Raw genomic sequence first — 27,612 nt, forward strand, 5'->3', positions numbered from 1 at the left:
AGGCAGAGTGGTAGGCAGAAGGGGAGGGAGAAGCAGGCTCCCCGGCTGAGCAGAGAGCCTGACGCAGGACTCACCTGAGCAAGGCGGACACTTAACAACTGAGCCACCCAGGCACCCCAATTTGAAGGGTCCTATAGGGCCCCCTCATTAGTTGCATTCATAGCTCTTTAATTAACAACAAATGTGTGACCTAATTCTTAAATTGTTATAAATAGTAAGATTTTTTTTCAGTCTATTCAGCTTACATGGATCTTACCTAATATTGATTTATTACAAATGTGTCCTACAAGTCTATCTCCTTACCTATAGGTCATTATGATCTTAACTCAGACTGTTAACAACTTCCCTGACCTCACAGTCCTCAAAAAAAAGGAGGAGGAGGGGGACAGAAGGAGAGAAAAATATTTAAGCATGCTGGATTGATGCCTTCTCATTACTTTCTTTCATCTAAAGATGTCTGTCTTCAGGTAACTGCTTGTCAGCCTTCACAGACCTTCTCAAAGTCTCCTATCTAACAATCTAGCTCACATCAATTTAGTATGAAAAGACCATAATATATGCCGTAAATGTCTATACAGTTCATCAGAGTAAGATGTTCAGCCTCATATTTGCATTTTATACCAAAATGTGTTACATGTAACAATATTTTAGGTTTGCTTTATAAAGGTTGCTTTTTTGTCTGGCCACTAACTTGGATTTCTGTCTCTATTCTATCTTGACTTGATCAATGCAAGTAACTTTTTGAGATCTGTTAGTGATTATACTACGGTCTTAAGCATCTAGGGTATCTGTGGTAGACATGCGATGGTCTTTCTAAAATCCCTTCCATCCTTCTTTCATTACAGATTCACAGTAATTTAGGTAAGACTGAGCCCATCCCACTCAAGGACCAGCCCCTGACTGACTACATCAATTAGGATGATTCTCTCCTTTGGCACAGCAACTGGTTCCCAACCAGCATGGAGTTACTTCTGGGCAGGGTGCCTGGGTCCAGGGTGGGGAATAAGATAACCTAAGATGATTCACTTAAAGGATACCCAAGGTGTTATAAATGGGGGGGGGGGGGGGGGAGGAGGACTGATGACTAGAAAAAAACAGATACAGCTGGGAGAGAGATGAGACCGTCATTTTCCTTAACGCGGTTGAGGAAACACCATCGCACTTTTTATTATTCGTCTAGAGTAACACAGATAGCAATTTCTAAGACAAACCCAACTTCCATTAAAATATTCTTTCTTAGAAACAAAGATGCGGAGAAATTCCAGTGTTTAAGATTTCCTTAAGTGTCCTAGGGCTCATAATTTAGAAACCCCAATGAAAAAGGTGTTCCTATGCATTTTTAAAAGCAGAAAAAAATTTTAATGTTTGAATTGATAAAATTATTCAAATCCTCAGTTTTCAAAATATTCCAGTGGCCTGATTTTTACAAGCTAACATACTAGTATTCTAACATAGGCATTAATAATATAATAACAATATATTGCCATTGATAATATAATGTTAACTTGTAATGAAATGTTTTGTTTCCTTAATCAAATTAAATAAGAAGGCACTGATAGATTTTCTGATTTGCATGCACCAAAATAAGCAAATGTGGTATTTGATAAAGTTTAAAAAGCAAAACTGGCTACAGAGTATGCTTCATAATAACAAACTGAGATCTCAGACATTAAAAAGAGAATAAAAACATCAAGATACACATCATCAGACATGAAATAAGACCCTTTCAGCAATCAGAGTCTGAACATCAAGAGCTTTTAAAAGCAAAACTAGGGGGCACCTGGGTGGCTCAGTGGGTTAAGCCTCTGCCTTCAGCTCAGGTCATGATCCCAGAGTCCTGGGATCAAGTCCCACATCGGGCTCTCTGCTTGGCAGGGAGCCTGCTTCCCACCCACCCCCACCTCTGTCTGTCTCTCTGCCTACTCGTGATTTCTCTCTGTCAGATAAAGAAATAAAATCTTAAAAAAAAAAAAAATTAAAAAAAAAAAAACAACAAGAGCTAGTAAATTCTAATTGCAACCATCTCCTTCCAGGAAACTACTTCTTGCAAGTTTGCATGTGCTTCATGATGCCCTGGGGACTAGGGACCCTTGGCAACCTCTAATTAGATTTGGGGATGTTTCTACCTTTCCAATCAGATCATAACCATCTGAAATTTAGTAAGTATGCTTTATTCATCCTGGTATCTCCTAATACAGGTAGCCAAGTTTAGAGCTTCCAGTAAACTTCACTGTTTTCTAAGCCTCCCAGTTTTTCTTTTACCAAAATGCGGAAGGTAGCCTAGTCAACTAATGGATGCACGGAACAACTCAAGATCAAGAATCATCCTCATTTATTATTACAATTTCCTCAGTGCTTTACACATAGTAGAAACCTGAAATATTTATTTAATCATTCAACTTTATGGGCACTCACCGTAACTTAATAAGCAAATGTTGGGCCTAAAAGCTTACCATATCAAACCATGTTTTTTTTTTAAGATTTTATTTATTTATTTGACAGAGAGAGATCACAAGGAGGCAGAGAGGCAGGCAGAGATACAGGGGGAGGGAAGCAGTTTCCCTGCCGAGCAGAGAGCCCAATGGGGGCTCGATCCCAGGACCCTGAGATCATGACCTGAGCCGAAGGCAGAGGTTTAACCGACTGAGCCACCAAGGCGCCCCTCAAACCATGTTTAAAACAAAACAAAAACCCTGAATTGTACATCCTAAACAAGAAAATAAATTCCAATCCCACATCATTCAAGTCTTTAGAACAACTAGAGACAGCCCTTTTTACCACAGTTAGACAAGATAGCCAACAACAAAGAAATTCACAAAAATCACAAGCAGCTATCCTCTCCCACAACAAAAATCAATGTTAGCAAAGCTAAGATCACTGAGGTCACTGAATTAGAGATAAACTACCTGAGACTCTGCATACGTTGATAGGAGGAGCATCAGTGACTTAGAGCACAGAACAGTAACAAAGAGTCATACACAGGATTTTTATTCATCAAAAAGTAATTTACTACAAAAGAATACAGGTACAGAACCAAAAATAGGTCATAAAGGGGGTGATGTTTTGATAAAGGCTAGTAGAAATGAATACTCTAGAAAAACAAATGTTACTGGAGAAAGGAAATAAAACAGTACTACCATAGGAATATAAATTATTAAATTATAAAAGAAAATATTCCTAATAATGAAAAGAGCAGAAACTGTCTGTTAAAAAGGATGGAGTTGGGACTCAAACTAATAAGAGTATGAAATCACTCAACTGCCCTGAAGAGCAATGTGGCAATTCCTAGTAAGGCTGAAGGAGTGTAGGATGCAATGATTCTACTTCCAGATATCAACACTGGAAAACTCCCACACTTGGACATTAAGATACATGTACAAGAATGCTCACAGAAGTACTATTTGTAATAGCAAAATACTGAAAACAACTGTCTGCCAGTAGAAAATAAGCATTACTCCACGATTTTCAAATTGGTAGATCAGATCTAAATGAATCTGCTAGATGAATAAAGCAAGCTGGGGAAGGATAAACAGCAAATACAAACACAATGTATTTTCAATACGTATTTCAATTTTCAAAATGTAACAAATACATTTTCACATAATCTAAAACTAAAGTGTCTATTTCATGTAGTATAAATATCACAAAAATTATATAAATCAATTTCAAGATAGTGTTCCAGGAAGAAGGGAGAGGCATGAATATAAGGCTTTAAAATTATCTTCCTTTTAAAAAAAAAAGCAAGGGGCGCCTGGGTGGCTCAGTGGGTTAAGCCTCTGCCTTCAGCTCAGGTAATAATCTCCGGGTCCTAGGATCAAGCCCCATGTTGGGCTCTCTGCTCAGTGGGGAGCCTGCTTCCCCCACTCTCTCTCTGCCTGCCTCTCTGCCTACTTGTGATCTCTGTCAAAAGATTAAATAAATAAAATCTTAAAAAAAATTTTTTTTAGGGGCGCCTGGGTGGCTCAGTGGATTAAGCCGCTGCCTTGGGCTCGGGTCATGATCTCAGGGTCCTGGGATCAAGTCCCACATCGGGCTCTCTGCTCGGCAGGGAGCCTGCTTCCCTCTCTCTCTCTCTTTGCCTGCCTCTCTGCCTACTTGTGATCTCTCTCTCTGTCAAATAAATAAATAAATAAAACTTTAAAAAAAAAAAAAGAATTTTTTTAAAAGCAAGCAAAAAATGTTCAAAACCTGAAACATCTATGCCAAAATCCTATTACCCCATTTGCCATTATCTCCACAGTGGATATAAAACTATCTTTATATTATTTTCTGTACTTTTCTTTATATTTGAAATGTTTCATAATTTTATTTTTTTCCATTAAGCAATTTACTTTATTTTAATTTTTTTTCAGTGTTCCAAGATTCATTGTTTATGCACCACACCCACTGCTCCCTGCAATATGTGCCCTCCTTAATACTCACCAGGCTCACCTAACCCCCTACCCCCCCCTTCAAAATCCTCAGTTTGTTTCTCAGAGTCCACAGTCTCTCATGGTTCGTCTCCCCCTCTGATTTCCCCCAACTCACTTCTCTCCAACTTCCAATGTCTCCATGTTAATGTTTACATTTTTTAAAAAAGTTGAGCTGGGGAACCTGGGTGGCTCAGTGGGTTAAAGCCTCTGCCTTCAGCTCAGGTCATGATCCCAGGGTCCTGGGATCGAGCCCCGCATCCGGCTCTCTGCTCAGCGGGAAGCCTGCTTCCCTTCCTCTCTCTCTGCCTGCCTCTCTGCCTACCTGTGATCTCTGTCTGTCAAATAAATAAATAAAAATCTTTATTAAAAAAAAAAAAAAGTTGAGTTAGCCAAGTCGTTTCCATGTATAAAGTATTTAAAATGCCCATGACTCCTTGAAAAAAAATTACTTCATAATGAAAACCAGGCAATCAGAAAATTAATCAAAGAAAAAGAAAAGATACGGTGGCTAGCACTGAATCCTCTTAAATACAGAACTAATGCTAAATATAGAGCTAAAGACTATAGGGCTGGCAAAGAGAAAGGAAACCTACACCCTGAAAAAGTAAAAATGCATGCAACATAAAAATCAGGAAACAGGAAAAAGAGAGGAGAGAAAGCATTAGTATCACTCACCTCATCTATCACAGCAGGGATTTACTCTCTAATATCTAAAATTAAAATATACTGCTTTTTAAATTACCCTAAGTTCTTACTGGTCTTTGTATTTTTCTTAATTTTAGTGAAATCTTACATAACCTAATGGCTCTGTATTAAAGAAACCTTAATCTAGAATTCAACAGTTCTTTACGATATTTTTCCTTGGTATTAAATTCAAACAAAATCATATTTCATGTTTTCATTTTTTAAAACAGCATAAATAGCATTATCCTCTTTTTATAACATTCTATAACCACAAATGAGATCACCCTCACCAAATGCTGACCTAAGTTATTTCTGACTGGTAAGGTATGGATGCCTAGATTGCTTCTTTCTTTGTACTTACACTGCCTGTATTTTTAAAAATCAGTATGCATCACTTTCTAAAAAAATTAAAAAGATCATTACAAAAACACATTTATTTTGAGACTACACACTAACTAATCAGAAACTTAAAACGGGATTCTTTATAAAGCTGGTCAACCACAGTTCTATGATAATGGAAAACTATAAACAATCTAGTCATCCAAAAGAGTATAATAAACACACAGTATCAATATAATGGAACACTATATGGCCGTTTAAGATGGTGTTTCTAACAAGATACTTAATGACATAAGGAAATGGTCATGATATTGTATTTAAAAAGTAACAAAATCGTGTGTGCTAAATCAAATTATTCTATTTTTAAATTAAGAAAAAGTTACAAAATGACAGCTTAAAAAATGGGCAGCATGAATGCTTGCAAATTGTCTATATTTTTTGTTTCTTTTTTACTTTTCCACTTTTTCTAAGTTCTCTAGAACTGAGATGAAAGTAAGAAGCATTCTTTTCTGTTCTTAATGTAAGATACATTAAAGATTTCCATCTGTGCCTAATGGAGTAAGTTTCTCTTACTTACATTAAAGATTTCCATCTGTGCCTAATGGAGTAAGTTTCTCTAAGTCAGAAAACTGACACTGTAAAATTTCTTAATGATACTGAAAGAAAAAAATTACCACAGACTCTACATCCATTCAATAACCTTTTATAACCATTATCTTTACAAGAAAAGAAAGTCAGGCACATAAACCCTGATGTGATCATGTTTTTTATTTTCCATCAATCAGTTATCTGTAGTAAATACCAACATGTATCCATTTTAGTGTGATGATTCCCTAATGAAATCCATTTTAAAGGTCAAAATGGCTCATAAGTGCTTTTTCTTTGTCTCTTCTCCATCTATTAGCAGATTTTTCTTCATGGTGTCTTTTTGCCTTTGCTAATCACATTACATATTCACCTACCTAATCTACAAAGGCATTTTTTTTTTCACAGTAATACTATCTAGCCCTTCATACTGCAATTGTAAGGATGGCACAGTAACACTGTCAGCAACATGCCACCAATGTTCCAACTGCTGTATTCAACGACCCAGCTGATAAAGGACTCCCAACTTTCCACAAACAACTCCATGAGAAAATCCTCATTAAGCACCCAGTACAGCAGTACTAAGCTACTGCAGCAGTAACTGTTGTGTTGGTCAGTGTGCTTCCACTACAGCCCTATGTGTAAGTGTAAACAGCACTTCTTCAACCCAAACCGAACTCTTAAGAAATCAGATACTTCACGTTATCTAGATGCTGTATGGTAGGAAAGTACAAACATGATGGGGACATATCAAAGGACATAGAGGGCGATGCAAAAGGCACCCTCTGGTCAAACCTGAGATGAGCTGAGCCTCATAATAAATGATAATAGCATCGGATTATAACTAGTAGAATAAAATAAGAATCCCATTCACACTGATATAAATAAATAAATAAACAGGACGAAAGTAAAATGTCTCCTTATAGAATTCTAAATAAAGGTAGAAGAAATGAAAGAATTAGGAAATCACCATTTGACACCCATCATAGTTACAACTATTTTTCAGGCAATAATAACCAATGAACTCTAAAGCCAATGGGTGAAAATTAGAAAAAAAAAAAGGACATTTGTAGGGTATATCATGAAACAGCCAATGCAAATCTCTCCAAAACATTGTCATGAAAGACTAAAAAGATTAAAAAAGACTAACAGAGGGGCGCCTGGGTGGCTCAGTGGGTTAAGTAAGTCTCTGCCTTCCGGCTCAGGTCATGATCTGAGGGTCCTGGGATAGAGCCCCGCATCTGACTCTCTGCTCAGCAGGGAGCCTGCTTCCCCCTCCTCTCTCTGCCTGCCTCTCTGCCTACTTGTGATCTCTCTGTCAAATAAATAAATAAAATCTTAAAAAAAAAAAAAAGACTAACAGACACAATACGCACAATATTTAATCAAGAACTAAATCCTGATATTGTAAAAAATGTATCTTCTTTCACTCTAAAAGATCTTTGGGAAACTGATGAACTTTGTTTACAGGTTATATTATTATACCACTATAACTGACTTCAGTAATTTGCACTGTAGTTTATAAGAGAATGACTTTGTTTTTAGAAAATACACACTGAGATGAGATATTTAGATGTAAAGGGACAGAATGTCCGCTATTTACTTTCAAATGTTTCAGAAAAAAACAGTTATATGTTTGTATGTGTACATACATTTAAAGAGATTATCACAGAGCAAATATAATAAAATGTCAACGTTTGAGGAAACTGGATAAATGGTATATAGGAATTCTTTGCAATATTTTTCCACACTTCTCTGTAAGTCTAAAATTACTTTAAAATTAAAGTTAAAAATGCTATATAATAAGAAAAAAGAACAATATATTATATAAAAACCAACAGATTAACTTAAACTCTACAATCCAGGTTCTAACAATTTTCAATCCAGTGTTAGAAATCTTGTAGATCATGAAAAACCTCTATACCTTCCATCACTGTACAAAATGATTTCTCCTATATTTAATCAAAAGCTAACTTACCCTGGATGGCATTATATTCTTCAAAGACCTCTCAAAAGAGTTAATCCTCCCACAGCTCCCCTTATTTGGGAACAAGAAGACAAGGAAAGTTTTCTTAGATTTGCCAATTCTAGATCAAGAGGCTCTCTTAAAATTCACACTGTCTATTCAGGTTGTCAGACCCACTCGCATCCTGTTACTACTATTTACAAGGGTCACAACTCATTCCCCAGTCAATAAGACTTACAAGCCAGCTCTCTAACCACCCCTAATTATCATCCCCCCTGCCCTAAATCCCACTGTATTACAGGATCACTAAACCAACTTAACACCTCAGCTACAAGACAGGAAGTAATAATATTCAGAGTTGAGTGGTCCAGAGACTACTTCAGTTCACTACTTTCCTGATCTGATGATACTCATTTATTCCTCTTCTACTAAAAAAGATAGATTTCTACATTTTAGAACTTGGTCACAACCTCCTGGCTTTTACCATTCTCTCTCCCTTAACTTCCACTAAATCAATTCTTCGGGGCCTCCATTCACTACCACGTGTTTCACTTGCTATCATACATAGTCAGGATTATAAAGTGAAATACCTGCATGACACTCACACTCAATTTCCTACTTACTGTATCCTCAAACTACATCTACCCTATTGAATCCCATCTGGAATGAGTCTAACTGCAATTCTCCTGGTAGAGAGAGGAAAACAAATCACACGATTGGGCCACTACAAATTTCGATTCTAATCCCAGCAGGGCCATCAGTCCTCACCATGGCAGGTGTTTCAGCTCTGCCAATCTCCTATTCCTCACTTTCAACCTTGGAGCTCTCTGTCAAAATCTTTGCTTCCTACTTCACAGAGGAAAACAGGTTTTCATGCAAAAATTCCTTCTTTCTCTCCCCTGCACCTCTAAATTTAGCATTGTGGCATCCATCCTAACGTATACTCTCTGCTCCTAAATGCCAGAGAACTGTACAGAAAAGATCCTGCCTCCCAAAGGATCGTTTTGCTTTAAATTATGTCTCTCCTTCCTTTCTCCACTAGTTTTTTTCTCCACCCACATGTATATTCTATTCATGCCATACTTAAAAAAGAGAAAAACTGCCATCAGCTAAAAATAAAGGAGTTTTTCCCCCTTGTGCTTTTTGAACTATTTCCATCTCTCCTTTCTTTCCTTCAGTGACAAACATCCTAAAAAAGACAGAGAGAGAGAGAGAGAGAGAGAGAGAGAGAACGCGTGCACTATTCTTATTCTGTGCACTTTTAATTCTCATTTTCTCCCAATCTATTACCAACTGGCTTTTACTCAAGGAGCTCTTGCTAAGAACACCTACCTCCTAATTGTTAAATCCAAAAGTCTTTTTTTCAGTCCTTCTTGTAAGAAAATCTTTAATACATTCAACACGATTTAGTGTACCTCTAATTGGTTTTTCTTTAGCCTCCAGAGAACTATTTCCTTCTGGTTTTCCTCCTACCTCTGACGATTCATTTTGTTTCTTTTGTAGGGGTCCTTATTTTACTCTGCTAACTTTAAAGAGACTTAGCTAAAACTGAATCAAGAGCTGTGGAGATTGCATCTAACACACAAACCGGATTGAAGCTGAAGTGTGTATAATTGGTATGATTTCGTTTCATTTGCAAGGGCATAATGCAACTAGCCCCTGTAATAATGTTAAAGTTACTATTTCAAGCATTTATTTGTCATTTAAAAAATTAGTGTGGTGTACTGTCTTTCTGATTTTACATTCTCTTAGATGACTGGGTGGTTGCTAAATGAATAAAATAGAAAAGAAGATAATCTGATGCCAGAAGATACAAATTCAAGATCTCCACCACCTTCTAGCTGCAAAATCCTGACTGGGTTTTGAGCCTCATCTTCTTTCTGTGAATCATTCATTTCCATTCAGTAGCCAGTTACCCAACAGTTCCTCAACCAACATTTACTAAGTGCCTAGTATGTTCTAGATCATACACTGGGTGCAAGAAATGGGTATAAATCCCAACCCATCAATCCCCAGTACTTCTAGCTTCTAACAAGTAGGAGCTCTAAGGCAAGACCACAATACAGTGTGACTAGGGCTGCAACAGAGAGAATAAAGGCAAATAAAAGTCTGCAGAGAGCCAAGACCAGTAAGGACCCACACCTGAAACATCAGTTTTCCCTCAATAAACACAGAGAAGCTACAAACAGAATCCTCAAGCAAAACTAAGTATAATAACATAAATTACAGAGAGAATAACTAAGTATAATAATATAAACTATACTAAGTATAATAATATAAAATTACAGAGAAACATTACAGAGAAGTTGTTAATGATTCATCCTGGAAGCACAGCAAAGGCCAAGATGCCATTGCAGGCAAAAGTTGAAAGACTCATCCATCAGTGTTATATGAAAAAGCAAACCCTCAAAAGTTGGCTAATAAATCTAAATACATAATCCCAATAACTTCCTAATATTCAAAACCAAACATACACATGTTCTCCCTCTGTTCCTTTCAAAAAAGTCAGCAATCATGTACTCCTATACGGATTCACTCAATGTATTTCCTTATTCCTGTATATATAATATCATCCTCATAGAGATCGCTGTAATGTCGCATTTCTAAATACCGGTCAATACAGAAACACAATTACACTGAGATTTTTCCACACAACTTGACATGACTGGCATTTTCTAACAAAAATTTACACAAATGAATTCCATTACTATATTGATTTGCACTAGTAACAAAGATGTACAAGACAAAAAAAATGTTATAACTTGAGCAAAAGTACTTTCCAGAGAGAAAAAAACAAAGCAAAATTACTTTCCAGAAAGAAACTGAGTAGGTGGTTCTCTATGATACTCAAATTCCAAATGTCAGCAAACCTCAGCACACATAATAAAAAAAATTTACCAAATAGTTTTGGAGGAGGGGAAAAACCTGGTAATCTAAATGCTTTACTTCTTAAAAGACTGCATTTAGCTTTAAAAAGAAATCTTTGGTTAGCGTAACTAAACGCTGATAAAGACTTGAAAGTATTTCATTATACAGAAATTTTGCTTTTAACTAGGTCAATGAAAAGCACTGTGTAGGCATATACACAGATAAATGAAATAAAATACTAGCACAAATAGTTCTGAGCCTATCCCCAACCACCTGTATTGGGCTAAGAATAAGAAGCAGACTAGGTTTAAATAATGAGGGTTGGAATCAATTTTTCTAGTTTCAAATCTAGGCTTCAGCACTTACCAACTTGGTGATCTGTCTAGGCTTCAGTTTTATCATCTAAAACAGGAAATACTTACTCATAGGGTTTTTGTAAGGATTACAAAAATTAACACCGGTAAATACTAAGAATAATGCCTGACAGTAAAAACCTCTTAAGCGTTGGTTTAAAAAACAAAGGCACTTTATATATATCATCAACTTCAGTCTCTACCATAACCTTCTGAGTATGGTTGAGTATGAGAAGCATGGTGAAACAAACTTGAGCTAACTGAACTGACACACCTAGTTAGAAGCAAAATCAAGATTTGAACACAGGTTATACTGTCTCCAAACTGAGGCTCTTTCTATTTCAAGATGCCTCCAAAAAATAAATTAAATAAATAAATAAATCACAAGTAGTCATCTACTCCGCCACCAAATGACCTTCATGAGTACTTCTAATGCTGAGTGGAGTACACACACACACACACATACACTGCACATATCTTTGAATCCACCTATCTACTGCCCTTCAATGGCACTACTCAAATCCAAGCCACCACTCTCTCTTAGCTCAACTACTGCCATAGCTTCCTAACTAAATTGCAGACACTCCTAACTAAACTGGTTGGTTCACCAAGAAATAACACAACACCGAAGCCCACCAATTAATAAGTCAATAACACATAAACACAGCTTATAAAATACATATGGGCAGAGAAGGAGGACCCAAATTTAGAGAAAACTTCCAACATGAAAGAAAAACAAAACAAAAATATTAGGAAGAAAGTTAATGTAGGAAGTAGAAACATTAACATCTCAAAAATCTACAGTGGGATCTAGTTCCAGCATGGCAGTACAGGCCCCCTACAGTTCAAGCCTCCCAGTGATTACAACTATAAACGTGAGACAACACATAAAACAACCCAACTGTCTGAACAATCTGATCGTTGAAAAAAAACAGGGATGTGGAGGGAAGTTAACAACCTGCAGAAATTCCCTCCACCCCCCACCTTTCTTTTTGCAGCTTGGCAAAGGCAGAACCACAGCTGTGGAAAAGCACCATAGCTTGAGCTACAAAAACCCAATAGAAATCCTGCTATTTCTAGCAAGGGAAGCATGAAATGGAGCCCAACCAGCCAGAAAGTGAAGAGAAATCACTAACTTTGGAATCATGTATGTGTAAGATTGACCCAAAATAGACTAGTAAAGGCCTAAGGAATTAATATTATATTTGAATATAATTCAAATGCACTGTACACAGAGTGTCAAACAGTACTTAAAATCTAAAGCTGAGTTGATTGCCTCCAAAACAAAAACATCTATATTCTCAGAGGAGCACAGCAAAACTCAGAAGATCCAGGATAAAATCCAAAATTACTAGAAATAAAAAATACCAGAAAATATAAAACAGTCTCTGAGGAAAAGGCAATCAAGAGAAGCCAATTCCAAGGTGACTCAGATTATAGTTACCAGGCAGGTATTTTAAAGCAGCTATTCTAACTATGTTCCAGGAAGTAAAGCAAAATTACCTTGAAATCAATGAAAATGACAGAGAAGAAAGAATCTTAGCAGGTAAACAGAAAACAAAACAACAAAATTTTTGAGTGAATTTTACCTCTAGGCATCTCTTCCTAGGAACCTACTAGAAAACATGTCCCACTAAAATAAGAGTAAACCAAAATCAGAATAGGTCTTAGAATTCAAGAAATAGAGTATCGGGGCGCCTGAATGGCTCAGTGGGTTAAAGCCTCTGCCTTCGGTTCAGGTCATGATCCCAGGGTCCCGGGATCGAGCCCCGCATCGGGCTCTCTGCTCAGCGGGGAGATGCTTCCTCCTCTCTCTCTCTGCCTGCCTCTCTGCCTACTTGTGATTTCTGTCAAATAAATAAATAAAATCTTTAAAAAAAAAAAAAAAAAAGAAAAGAAATAGAGTATCCAACATACCAAAGTGTTGAAGAAAAAAAGTCTCAGTATGATAGCTCCGTACTAGGCCTAGAAAACAAACAGTACAGATGAAACGGGAAGGGTTCTAAGAACATCTTCAAAGAGCCAAGATGCCCTTCAACAGACAAATGGGTAAAGAAGATATGGTCCCCATATACAATGGAATATTACTCAGCCATCAATGAATGAATGAATGGATGAATACCCAACTTTTGTATCAACATGGATGGGAGTGGAGAAGATTACGCTGAGTGAAATAAGTCAAGCAGAAAAAGTCAATTATCATATAGTTTCACTTACTTGTGGAATATAAAGAATAACATGGAGGACATTAGGAGAAGGAAAGGAAAAGTGAATTGCAGGAAATCAGAGAGGGAGACGAACCATGAGAGACTGTGGACTTTGAGAAACAAACTGAGGGTCTGGGGGGATTGGGGGGTTGGAGGGATGGTTGAGCCTGGTGGTGGGTAAGGAGGGCACGAACTGCATGGAGCACTGGGAGTGGTACATAAACAATGAATCTTGGAACACTGAAAAAATAAAAAACAAAACAAAATAAAAGAACATCTTCAAAGAACAAAATAGAGGAACGAATAATTTTTGGCTATACAAAGAATACAGCTGAAAAGCAAATTCTGAAAAATCACCACAGGATATGCAAAGAATTAACAAAGATACAAAGAAAAATAAAGAAATAAAAATTAGGCAACTCCATTAAAAATTCTAAAAGTTATAGAAATTACACCACCTGACTCAGTAGTGAACAATATTGTCATGTTATAAAATGTAAATACTAATTACTGATTGGGCCAAAAATCAGGTGCCTTTCATACATTTAATCCTCACAAAAATTCTATGAAGTAGGTCCTCTATCTGTACTATCCTTACTTTATAGATGAGGAAGCAATGGCATAGAGAGGTGAAGTAATAGGCCCAACGTTACACTGCTTTAAGTGAGGAGCCAAAATCTGAACAACAGAGGTGAGACTACAAAGATCACAATCTGGGCGGGGGAAAAGGGACATGCAAGTAACAAGGTGGAACTGAGCTCTGAACGACATGGGTTTGAACTGTGTGGGTCCACTTACACAGTGCTTTGTTTCTGATACTGTACAGTACTATATATTTTCAGTTTTCTTAATAAGGTTTTCTTTTCTCTAGCTTACTTTATTGTTAAGAATACAGTATATAATAGGGTGCCTGGGTGGCTTAGTCAGTTGAGCGGCTGCCTTCAGCTCAGGTCATGATCCCAGGTTCCTGGGATCGAGCCCCACATTGGGCTCTCTGCTTGACAGAGAGCCTGCTCCTCCCTCTCCCTCTGCCTGCTGCTCTGCCTACTTGTGCTCTCTATGTCAAATAAATAAAACCTTTAAAAAAAAAAAAGAATACAGTATATAATACGTACACAAAATAAGTGATAATTAAATGTTTGTTAATCATTAAGGCTTCTAGTCAACAGTAGGCTAAATCTTGGGGGAGGTCAAGTTATACAAGCATTCTGGGCTGACGAGGGGTGGGGGAAGCAGGCAGCATCCCGAACCCTCACACTGTCCAAGGGTCAACTGTAAGGTTAATAAATCAACAAATAAGTGAATATACATCTATGTTAAAAACACAGTTAAAGCAGCTTAAAAAGATTGTTTCTTTTTCTTTCCAAGAGAAAGGCTTGGAGGACAAAAGGAGACTCATATTTCTCATTATTTTATATTAATATTAATATAGTATACATCATAATATGTAACATTTTAACTTAACTGATATGTTTGCCGGTAATAAAGTAAAATTTGTCCTCCAAGCTTTTCTTTTTTTTTTTTTTTTAAGATTTTATTTATTTATTTGACAGAGAGATTGAGATCACAAGTAGGCAGAGAGACGGGGGAAGCAGGCTCCCTGCTGAGCAGAGAGCCCAATCCGGGGCTCGATCCAAGGACCCTGAGATCATGACCTGAGCCGAAGGCAGAGGCTTATTAACCCACTGAGCCACCCAGGCGCCCCTGTCCTCCAAGCTTTTTCCTAGTCCTTTTTTCCTAGTCCCTCCTTCAGTCAATCTTCTCTGAAATGAAAAGGTTGAAGAAAATGATCAATAACTTACATACTTGGAAACAGTTTATTTTCCTTCTTTCCATAGGTAGACCAAATAACCTAACCATAAGTTAACTATCTTGCAAACATAAGCCATCAGTCAGATGACAAATCAGTAAAAACAGCAGAATTCATCTAAATAATCCCTCAACACTATTCTAAAAAGAAAATACCTACCCTAACTATGGACACCAAGAATATCATTGTACAGGCTAGGCAATACATTGTTGTTGTTTTAACATTAGCTCTACAAAACTATTCACTTCATAAATAAAAAATAATACACCAGTAACCTCATGCATACACTTGAAGTCACTGAGAAAGACTTTCATCTATTTCTTCAATAAGTATGTAGTATGCACTTTTAATTGGCTGAGAACTATGCTAATAAACAAGAGAAACCTAAGCTCTATTTCCCACTGAGTTTACAAAACACATACCATGGAATAAGAACTATGACAGGGGTAAGTGCAGGGTACTTGGGTGGCTCAGTTGGTTAAGCGTCTGCCTTCGGCTCAGGTCATGATCCCACTGAGTCCCAAGACCGAGCCCCACATCAGGATCCTTGCTCAGCGGAGTCTGCTTCTCCCTCTGCTACTCCTACACACCCCCCTCCAGCTAGTGCATGCTCTTTCTCAAATAAGTAAATAAAATCTCAAAAAAAAAGAAAAGAAAAGAAAGGAATAAGTGCACAGTGTTAAAGAACACACAGAACTTGGTAGTAAAAGGTGGGAAATGAAGGGGGGAGGGAGAGCAACGGGTAAAGAAGATTTTCTGGAAAAAAGAACATTTAAAAGATCTGAACAAAGAACAGAAATTAATCCTGAAGAGAGATAGCAGAAAAGGAAAAAGGGGAATAATATGTTCAAATGCCAAAAGGCCAGAAAGCATGTTTTAGAGTGGTGGTTAGAGAGGGGCAGAGCAAGAGAACGAAAGTAATATAGTTCAAAATTTGGCTCATGGTGGCACCTGGGTGGCTCAGTTGGTCAAGCGACTACCTTTGGCTCTGGACATGGTCTCAGGGTCCTGGGATAGAGCCCTGCATCGGGTTCCCTGTTCAGCAAGGAGTATGCTTATGCTTCTCCCTCTCCCTCTCCCCCCTGCAAGTGCTCTCTCTTGCACTCTCTCTCTCAAATAAATAAATAAAAATCTAAAAAAAAAAAAAAAAAAAATGGCTCATGTGCAGGGCAATAACAAACCAAGCAGGGAGGAGCTAAGCAGAAGCTCATGTTGTTCTCTAAAGGTTACAAACAAAAACTTAAAAAGGGTCAAGATTTATTTCAAAACCCTTCCTTTTTGGGGGGGAATCACACAAAAAAGTCACGTTGATAAATGAAAGCTCTAAGTGAGAACAAATGTTCTATAAAAACTGTCACTGCTGGATTTCTTCAATCTAACATCTAAAGTCTACAAGTCATAAGCACCTCAAAATTAGTAAAAAGGTAAAACCATTCAGTTTATTTCCTGACTCTCAAAGCCTACACGAAACAGCACAATTTCTTTACATAATGTAATGGGTAATTCTAGAGAAACATCATAGACAAACTAAACCAGAGCACATTCCTAAACTTCGAAAATATTAAACAGTTCATGTTCAAACAAATCTTAAAGTAAGCAAGTCAAACCTTTGAGATAATCTGATAGTAAATATTAGACCATTGCAGCATTTCCCAACTTGCATTTAGCATGTCTTTAACAAGAATTTTATCCACACCTTAATTCCAGCTAAGTAATCAGACTCTGGAAGGAACCATAACAACATGGTTGTTAAAACACAGATGCAGGATGATTTACAATCACATGCTAGTTAGGCTAGTCCTAATTACAAGGATCTTGTCAGTAAATTTACATTTAATAAATGTCAGCAGAATGTATTTCATAGCTATTTAAATTTACATACATAAAAGACATAAAATTCTAAAATATTATTAATAGATATACAATATCTATATCTAATAGATATACAATGAGACAATGTTTTAGAATGTAAGTCTGACATAAAGGAAAGAATAAAAAGAAAATAGTTGATAAAGTAATCAATATAATATAAAACAGATGAGAAAATCAAAGGAGTACCCACAACTCCACAATTAAAAAAGAGACTAAGCAGGGCCACTGCATATGGCTTCACAGGTTATACTGAACTCTAGGGAGTGCCAATCACATACACATACACACACATTCACACACACAGAAAGACTACACAATTTACACTAAACTGGAAGGTAATACAGATACACATACAATTACCACCACCACCACCACCACCAGCCCAAGTCTTAGTAGGAATGAAAAAACAAGCATAAAAACAGAATAAAATAAAGATTTTGAGTGTACAAAATTGGTCTTGAGCTAGCAACAGTCACTCATTCATTCATTTTTAACAAATACTCCTAAATGCCTACCATATGCCAGGTACTGAAAGATACAGCAATAAACAAAAGAGACAAAAATCCCTGTCCTCATGAAGTTTACACCTGGGGTGAAGGGAAGAGGTAGGAATTAAATACACAAAATATTCAGAATATCAGACAGTGATCAGTACTATGGAAAAAAACTAAAACAGCAAGTGGGGTTAGGGAGTACTCTGAAAAGGGTATAGTTATTTTATTTATTTTCTTTTTTTTTAATACTTTATTTATTTGACAGAGAGAGAGATCATAAGTAGGCAGAGAGGTGGGCAGAGAGGGAAGCAGGCTCCCAACTGGGCAGAGAGCCCAATGTGGGGCTCAATCCCAGGACCCTGAGACCATGACCTGAGGAGAAGGCAGAGGCTCAACCCACTGAGCCACCCAGGCGCCCCAGGGTATAGTTATTTTAAGTAAAATGGCCAAGAATGGCCTCAATGAGGAGCCCACTCCAACAGAATGAAGATTCTACCAGACATGAGAAGCTCGTCTTTGCCATTCTCACAGAAAAATGTTATACTCTATTCCACTACCCATTCATCTCTACTCCAATTCTAGGGGTTCAGCAGGCTCCCTGCCCAACAGGCTGACTGATTACCAGGTAGAAGTAAGTGATGCAAAACAACCTTACCACATTCCTAAGGGTTTGCTTCTAGACTGGATGAAATAAAGAGTTTGTTAGAAGCATCTGGCAATAGGACCAAGCTTCAGGACTGTTTGAGGTACATTACCGTAACATCTATATCAGACATGGGCAAATTATAGCCAGCAAGCCAAATCTAGCCCACTGTTTTTGAGCCACATTAATCTGTTTATGTATTAAGTATGGATACTTTGGCACTACAAGAGCAGATTTGAGAAGTTATGACATAGACCACATGGCCTGGGAAGCCTAAAATATTTTCTATCTGGCCCTTTAGAGAAGTTGGTCTCATCACCACCACCACCCCCATAGTAAGACCACTTTCAGGACCAGCTCCATGAGCACATGACCAGTGTAGTCACTAAGAACCCTGCCTTAGGAAGGCCCCATGCTTAGGGTTTAATGCTCTATGGTCACCATCTTAAAATGTTTAATAATTTTATCTCTGAATCTGAGTTTTATAAGTAAACCCCACTTGGGACAACAGAGCATATGCCAGGGCTCTTAAGAAGCCGTAAGTCTGCCTCCCCAGGAAAGATCCTCAGTCAGCTGAACCCTCTGGCTCTGGTATAACAAGGCACCGGCCACCCCCATTGCAGGCTGGCATCAACATAACACATCCACAGGCAAACCAGCAAGGTCTCCTCCTCTGGCTGATTCACGTGTGGAGCAAGTCCTGGCATGGAGGATGCAATCCCTTGGGAGTTGTCCGTCGGCTGAGTTGAGACAGCAGACCTATGGGAAGGGAAATGGCTTCCCTGCCCCAGGCTAGGATTCCATATTTTCATTTGGCCCTGGACCTGCAAATTATGGAACTAGACTTCACTGCTTTCACAGAAGAAAAATTATAAACCACAGTTGTAAATGAAAGTTCCATTCCTTTATCAAATTCATAAAATTTCTATAGTTTGTCCCATTTCACTCTGAGCCAACCCCCTTCATCTTGCTCTAGCCACAAAGTATTCTTCACATTCTTAAACCAACGAACTAATTTTCACCATAAGCTACTATCACACTTGAAATACTCATCAACTAGAACAGTTCAATCAAGTCTTAGCCTGACTGTCATATTCTTCAGATGGATGAAGTTCTCTGATTATCCCGATTCCAATCAACTGAGGGGTCAAACCAACTGGTGGGACATCTCTAAAGATGGTCACCACCAATTTTTTACCTGCATGTATATGCTTGCCTCTCCCTCACTGAGAGATGGAGTTTATTTCCTCTCCCTTTGAGTAGAGCCGAACCTATGACTACTTTAAACTTTAACACAGAGGAGAACTGAAATAATGCAGTTAACAGTGCCAACTGAGCTCCCAATTAACAGCATCAACTGCTAGCCAACTGAATGAGTTATCTTGAACCTTCCAAACCAATCAAGTCCCCAAATGGCTGCAGCCCCAGCTATCATCACATGGAGCAGAAGAACCTCTTTATTGATCAGAGCCAACCCATGGAATCTTGAAACATAATAAAATGCCTGCATATGCAGTAGTTTTTTTACAAAGCAATATAAAACCAAACAAAATCTGAATGCCAGATCCATCAAGGCTAAGTCTGTTATTTAACCTCTTTATGTCTCATTTTATCCCATCTGCAAAGGGAGGATAAGGATATCACCTATTTCACAGAAGTAGTCTAAGGATTAAATGTACTCATATGTGTAAAGCGCTTAGCAGAGTTCTCAGCATATTCCTAACATAATGCAAAGTCATACTGTTCCATTATTGCTACTTTAGTATTGATAAAATGTATTATTTATTCCACAACTGATTTAAAAAAAAAAAAAAAACCTACCTAGTACTGCCTGAAATTATGCTTACTTATTTATCTGCATCCCCTCCTCCACCAAAGTATGAACCATACAACATTTGGCTATTGTCTTATTCACCAGCACCTAAAACAGAATTTGGCAGACAGAAATACTTCATAAATTATTATACACTGAAGAAATGAGTTTCAGGACCTCTGTTTCATAGTTAATAATGATATCCAAAAACTGTTCCCATACCTTAACTTAAGCATAAATCTGACAAGAGGCACTCAAAACATAAAATAAGCATATAAACTATAATGTGGTATTTTCATGACATAATTCCAACACACTTACTTGTTACTGCATGAATCTTTGGTCATTACTAGATCATGTACTGCTCAAATATGCCTAAGCAATAGCTAGCATTTGATTCAGCATCAATTAGGTGTGCTAATGTAGTATACTCATCTGTACTTTATTTTTTTAATAAAGCTTTAAGCTTTTTATTTTAATTCCTGCAGTTAACATACAGTGTTAACATTACTTTCAGGTGCTATAATATAGTGATCGACAATTCTACACATTACTCAGTGCTCACTATGGTAAGTGTACTCTTAATCCCCTTCACCCATTTCACCCATCCCCCAACCCACTTCCCTTCTGGTTAACTATCAGTTTATTTTCTATAGTTAAGAATGGGCTTTTTGATTTGTCTCGCTAATTTTTGTTTGTTTTGTTTCTTAAATTCCACATATGAGTGTGAAATCACACAGTATTTCTTTTTCTCTGACTATTTGGCTTAGCATTATATTCTCTAGTTCTATCCACATTACAAATAGTAATATTTCATTCTTTTTATGACTAATCCATTTTTTATATATATGTATGTATACACACACACACACACACACATCTGCTGAACCTATTTATCTATGGATGGACATTTGAGCTGCTTCCATAATTTGGCTATTATAAATAATGCTGTAATAAGCACAGGGTGCATGTACCTCTCTAAATCAGTGTTCTTGTATTTTGGGGGTAAATACCCAGTAGTGCAATTACTGAATCGCAGAGTTCTATTTTTAACTTTCTGAGGAACCTCCACACTGTTTTCCACAGTGACTGCACCAGTTTGCATTCCCAACAAAAGTGCACAAGGGTTCCTATTTCTCCACATCCTCGCCAACACTTTTTCTTGTTCGTTTGTATAATTAAAAAAAAAAAGAGCTGCCCTCAATCAATCAAATCAGTGACACACTTTCATTTAATACCACTACAAGCAAAGAAATAGCCAGAGAAACTTTAATTTGATCAAAAACAAATTAACCTGGCAACATAATACTAGTCTTCAAGCTGTGGAAACTTGGTATAAAATAGATTTGAGTGTGAATTTCCTCAATTACAGTTTTTATAAGTTTCAAACCTGTTTTTTTTTAAAGATTTTATTTATCTATTTGTCTCAGAGAGAGAGAGCGTGAGCGAGCACAGGCAGACAGAGTGGCAGAGGGAGAAGCAGGCTCCCTGCAGAGCAAGGAGCCCGATGTGGGACTCGATCCCAGGACGCTGGGATCATGACCTGAGCCGAAGGCAGCCGCTTAACCAACTGAGCCACCCAGGCGTCCCAGTTTCAAACCTATTTTAAAGTTGAGATAAAAATCAGACATTCACAGGAACCCTGTACCCTGAAGCACCTTTGAAATACACCAGGTCTAGAAGGTAGAAAGACACACAAAAACATTTCATTATAACAAGTTCTCTAATACTGTGATTTTCAAGTTTTCTCTGCCTTGATGCAGATGAGATACAAGTAATTCGCCCTCTCTCCCTTTTCCAATTATAGATCTGTAGAGGTTTTTACATTTAAGAATAGGCAAACAAACCAGAGTGGTGTGGTACAGAGCTGCAGATGAGAAATAAACATACGTAAAATCAAAGAAGTAAGAGAGAATACATCATGGCTGAAGAACAAGTAATAAGGAGGTCCTGCTAGAAAAGAGAAGTTAGTGCCTAAAATTTCATACATTGTTGGTACAACTGTAAAATGTACAACTTGGAAAAAAGTCTGGTGGTGTCTTATAAAAGTAAACATACACCTATCCTATTACCCAGTAATTCCACCGGAGAGAAATAAAAATATGTTGATAAAAAGATTTGTACAAAAATATTTCTACCAGCTTTATCCATAATAGCCAAAAACTGGAAACAACCCAAATGTCCATCAACAGAGCAATGGATGAATAAACTGTAGTGCAGTCATTCAATTTATACAATGAAATACTATTCAGCAATAAAAAGGATGATATACTAATTTATGCTCTACAAATATGACTCCAGTGCAAAAGACATGGAAGGATGGTCAGATGAAGGAAAAAAGTAGCTAAGTAGGCTCTTACAATAGTCTATGTCATAGACAGTATTAACATTTAAAAAGTATAAAATGAGTTCACCAAGAGAAGTCAGAATAGTAGAAAGCTTCGTCCTATCAAGAATAAGGAGTTTCAAGGAAAAAGGAAGTTCCCAGTGTCAATGTAACAGAAATCAAGCAAGATGAACACAGAAAAATACCTCTTAATCAGATTAAGCAATGGACAACACCGATGATGTAAAAGTGGTGTGGTAAGAATATAAACCAAATAAAGAATACTGATAAATTCAAAGGAAACAAACAAGTGAGGATCAAAGAAATAGAGGTGAGCCAAGAAAGCAAAAACTAGAGAGCAATATAAGAGACTGAAATATTTCTTTAACATGGAAAACAAAAGTAGCGACTACACCTAAGACTCCCCATCTACTATCTCATCAAGAACATGTACTATTGGGTAAGGCTGTCTGCCATAGGCCTGACTGTCCCTGCCTATTTTTGCTGAGTGTGAAAGTCTGCAAAACTTATCTACTTCCTGATACTGAGTGGATTCTTGTAATAAGTCACCTAGGCAACAAAGAAGGTCAAGGTTACCACAGCACGTAACTATACTCCAAGGGACAGTATGTTTGCTGCTAACTAAAATGTTTGCTGCTTGCTAAAAAACTGCTGGAGCCTTGGTCCTGAGTTACTCCGTTGTGACCCACTACGTGCATCCATCTAGACTCATCACCTTCATGAGACCTGGGTATAAGGAAAACCTACACAAAAATGCTGACGTTCATGCGGCTTGCTGTGCTATGAGTAATAATGCTAGTGTTTCTGATCTGGAAGTCTCCTGTTTTCTGCTAGCAACAATTAAACATTAACAAAACTAACTTATTAGTCTATAAATATGGTAAAATCAAATCTTAAGACTGCACAGTACTTGAAATGAGCAACAAAGAACTAGTTGATATTCAGGTTGCTGTGTAAAAAAAGAGACACAAAAGTGGTCACAAACAAAAACTGAATATAACACTTTATATACCTTACGTTACTCATATTATTATTTATCATGTAATGGCCTCTGTATTATATCTTTCACATATATTACAACATATACATCTCGTACTAATCCTTATAAGGTAGGTACTAATATGATGAAATTGAGGCTTCAAATGTTAACTAAATACGCTAAGCGCCCACAAGCTGTAAACAGCATAACCTAAATACAAGCCAGATACCTTTAAAATGTGGTTTTTTTTAACCATCAATAGTCAATCTTCTTCGCAGCTGATTTATCAAGGACAACTCTAATTCTCCAGAAACAAGACCAAAGTACATAGAACCCTCCAGTATGAAAACTTCATTACGTTCACAGAAAAATTAACATTTTGGAAATGATAATCTTAAAATTTTCTTCAAAATTCCACGATCAAAATTTAGGAAGAGCTAAGTCAAACAAATCCAAAGGACTGTCTCTACTGCAGAATTCTCATAGTTTTAATATACAAATATGTTTTAACACGCTAATATAGGTCATTAATCTTCTAAGACCATCTATTATCATCATTCTGGAAAACAGTTTGGGAAACTACTGCTACAATCAACAGTGCCAACCTGACTTATATACAGAATTATCTTTGAAACCTCAGTAGTCAGCTTGGTTCAGGTACATAATCCTTTAAAAGAGAGAACATCAAAGTTAGAATGTGGCCTAACAGCTTCAAGCCAAAGCAACTACTACATAGTTTGGCAACATTGCTCATTTTCTACCAAACAAGATTTAATTCCCTGTAACACAAGGAAACTATAGGGCATACCTAGCTTTGGCTGAAATTAGAAGGGTAATAATTAAGGTTTTTATAGCTCTACATTGTTATCTACTGCTTTATTTAACAAAATTCAGATCCACATTAACAAGAGAAGGGAAGAAAAGACCACAGAAAAACCAGTTTCCGTATAAAACCTGTGCATAAGTTAATGACAGTGAGTCATTCTGATGGTCCTGGGCATCACCACCAGCTTTCCAATACAGAAAACTAAATTTTAACTCTATCAATCAGTGATAAATTAACATCGCATACTATCTCACCCCAAAGTGCCTGTCTCCTACTTAGTCATCTCTAAACACTCAACAACTGAAACTGTTTACTGCTGCTCAATGATCTATTAATCATTCCAGAGTTTTCAAAAAAAACTGAGCTAAAGACAGCCACACAGCAATTGTGTTCATCACATAAACAAACCAGAGCTGCAGATCTGTCCCTAGACAAAAAGTCTACTAGACACCAATTCAGCTGCTTCTTTGGAATAACTAGATATGGTTATTCATCAGGCCATTCTCAACAAAACCAAGAGTTATACTAGACAAATGAAATAATCATGTAATTACACAGCAACAGGAATTAACCAAATTTAAACTATGCTTAGATTCCCAAACACTTTGCCTTACAAAGAAAACAAATCAATATCATACCTATTTAAAGTGAACAGTAACTTTAAAAATACAAATTTTTGCCCTCTGCTCTGAAGGAATGCTTCCACCCTATCAAAATCTATTTCTAAGTCTATGTAGGACACATCTCCAATTGAGGGGGGAAAATGCAATAAAATATGATATTGTCCACTTATTATTGTAGAGAAAAGGAAAAAAATGTCCTAAAACATTGGTGTTAATAATTTTTTGTGTGTAATAATTAAGTCAAGTCCTATCTAGTCTTAACTACTGAAAGCAAATATGACAATATAACATTATTTTAAGGCACAACTATATCAGTTAAAAATTTTGAGTAGTGACTTGTGTATGAGAACATGGTTGATTCTGATAAGCAAAATCCCCATAGAGAAAGACTTCAAATCAGCTAATGCCTTTAAGGGAAAAAATAGGAACAAGAAAGAAAAGAGATTAGAAAAAGACAATGGAAATTGTATTCAATATCAACCTACTGAATTTTACTTTAGCTAACATCTGCAAAAATAAGAATACCTTTAAAAACAAAAAATAAACTATCAAAAGTGTATACACTGACAATTGGAAAATGCCTTCCATCCTGGCAGCAATTATTTCCAAAGCATTCTGAAAATACAAATTTTCACAAAATTCAACACAGATCATTCAAAGATTTACAAGATGTAAAGCACATAAAATGAAAGCATCATGAGCTTTTATCTCAGAAAAACGCAAAATCACATGTTGGGATTTCATCTTTCAGTAGCCTTCATATTTGTCAAAATGCAATTATTAAAAGAAATTCTTAGTTCATAACTAAGGCTCACATGTGCAAATACATACTTAAGAGTGAAATCTGCTCTATATTTGTAAAATTTCACAAACAGTACTATTAATTGCACCATCAATGCTACATATTAACGTTTTCCTCCTCTTCCTCGGTAAAAAGGTTTAACTTAATCACCATCTGAAAGTTTATATTGTTAACAGGCTACCTACTTAACAACAATAGAGTCAACCACTGCTGAGTCCATTTGTAAGAGAGTTTACAATAGAAACCTCCAATTCCAGGACCATAATTAACACTAGAGGAAAAACTACGTTTGAAAAAATGACACTGAAAACAGAGAGGGACACTTTTCACTCATTTTAACATACAAAGGCTTATGTGGTTGAATGGAAAACCCTGTATTTAGTGAAAAATAGTTTTTCAAATAAGATTTCCATTTTTTTCTAGTAAAACTTCTGTTTCCTCTTCTACCCCCCCCAAAAGTCGGAATAGGAAAAAAGTCACTTTTAATACTAACAAAATGAAGAACGGCAAAATGACAAGGTTAACTACAGCTGACACACGAGATCAGCACCATTACTCTCTATAGTTACACAATTTTTTCAACCCACATTTCTCATCGAATCCACATCCCACCCTATATCGCGCTTACACCTCTTTCCCCTCCACCCGTTCCATTTATGACGGCGATCATCTTCCCAGCAGATATGTGAACTCAATACCATGTCCAGCAGACAATCCACTGGAAATGTCTCGGATGTGACTGGGCCAGGGAATAAGGAAATAATCGAGAAAGTGAGAAGTAAAACAAATATAAGTTGTAGAAAGCGGGGGACGGAGGGTGTCCTACAGCGAGGTATACTGTGCGGGAGAGGGGTGGGGAGATAGGAGGAGTCGAGGGGTCTCCAAGGAGTCAGAGGCAAGCTCCAAAAGGAGAGGTGTAAAGAAAAAAAAGAAGAAAATTAAGTTAGTTTTTAGCCCGAATAAGGGGACTCCCTGGTCGTCCACGGGAACAGTCCCCAGGTCCAGGGCCGGGCAGGAGGCCGGGGCGGGGGCGCAGGAACTCACCACCTGGTAGCGGCCAGTTCCTGGCTGGTGATGATCCATCCTGCCCGGCTCGGGATCCGGCTTCCGAGCGGGCGAGTCCTCTCGGTGCTCGACCCCCTCGTCCACCCCCGTCGCCGACGTCGTTGCCGCAGCGCCCCTTCCGCCTCTGTTTCTGCCGCCGCGGTCGCCCGGCCGGGCCGCTTCACTTCCTGTCGCTCCCGCAGCAGCCACGGAAACCTCCGCGTCCGCCACCGCGAGGTGAAGCCCCAGAACGCCGCGCGCGCTACTGAGCATGCTCGGAATGGTTGCGCATGCTCATTGGGTCCTCAGGCGTCCCATTCGCGTCGCGAGCAGTGGGGGGTTGGGCTGGGTGGGAGGAGATGGAAAAGTAAGACAAGTCCGGGGAACTGTTTAGGTTTTCGAGAGTGGGCGGTGGCAAAGCGAACGGAAAAAATATATATGTATATCACCGGCCTTAATGCGTGTTTTCTGTTGGGCGGGTTTCGCGGGCACAGTCACACCACGCAGAGACCAGAGTTGAGGAGAAAGGGAACGCATACCCAGAACACCTGAGGACAGGTCACCCATTTACCCAACACGTCCTCTAATTACCCACCCAGCATCGGACAATGCTGGGAGATCCGTCTCTAGGGCGTTCCTATAACGTGCATTCAAAATCATTAGTGAGGTAGGGGATACCTCACTAAGGGTAACCCTCTCTTGGTTACAGTATGAGTTTTAAGAATCTAACAGGGACTTTTCAATCATAGCTTTAATATCTCGCGTAGGAAGGAGGCCTCTAGAGAGCCCTAGGTTACTAGAAGGATACAAAAAAATAAGATAGGGCTGTTTTGTCATCATACTCCAATAATTTCGAAGGATTTAACAGGAAGGAATCACTTTGTATGCAACATGGTAAGACCATCTCATTGTCTGGTTAACCATACATGACCTACTATGTGTGAG

The 27,612-nt window shown here is 37.7% G+C and overlaps 1 protein-coding gene across 1 annotated transcript in view; it reads right to left on the reverse strand.

Annotated features, from left to right (window-relative positions):
* The window catches only part of NDFIP2 (Nedd4 family interacting protein 2), a gene marked incomplete at its 5' end in the record, with an annotated part of 65,934 nt that extends 38,949 nt beyond the window's left edge, over window positions 1-26,985 (reverse strand). Inside the window, 2 exon segments of the mRNA XM_080798412.1 lie at window positions 26,668-26,961; window positions 26,965-26,985. Coding sequence (XP_080654538.1) covers window positions 26,668-26,961; window positions 26,965-26,985 — 315 coding nt within the window.
* Between the last annotated feature and the right edge of the window lie 627 nt (window positions 26,986-27,612).

This window comes from Martes martes (genome assembly GCF_963455335.1).
Source record: "Martes martes genome assembly, chromosome: 3".
Lineage (NCBI taxonomy): Eukaryota > Metazoa > Chordata > Mammalia > Carnivora > Mustelidae > Martes > Martes martes.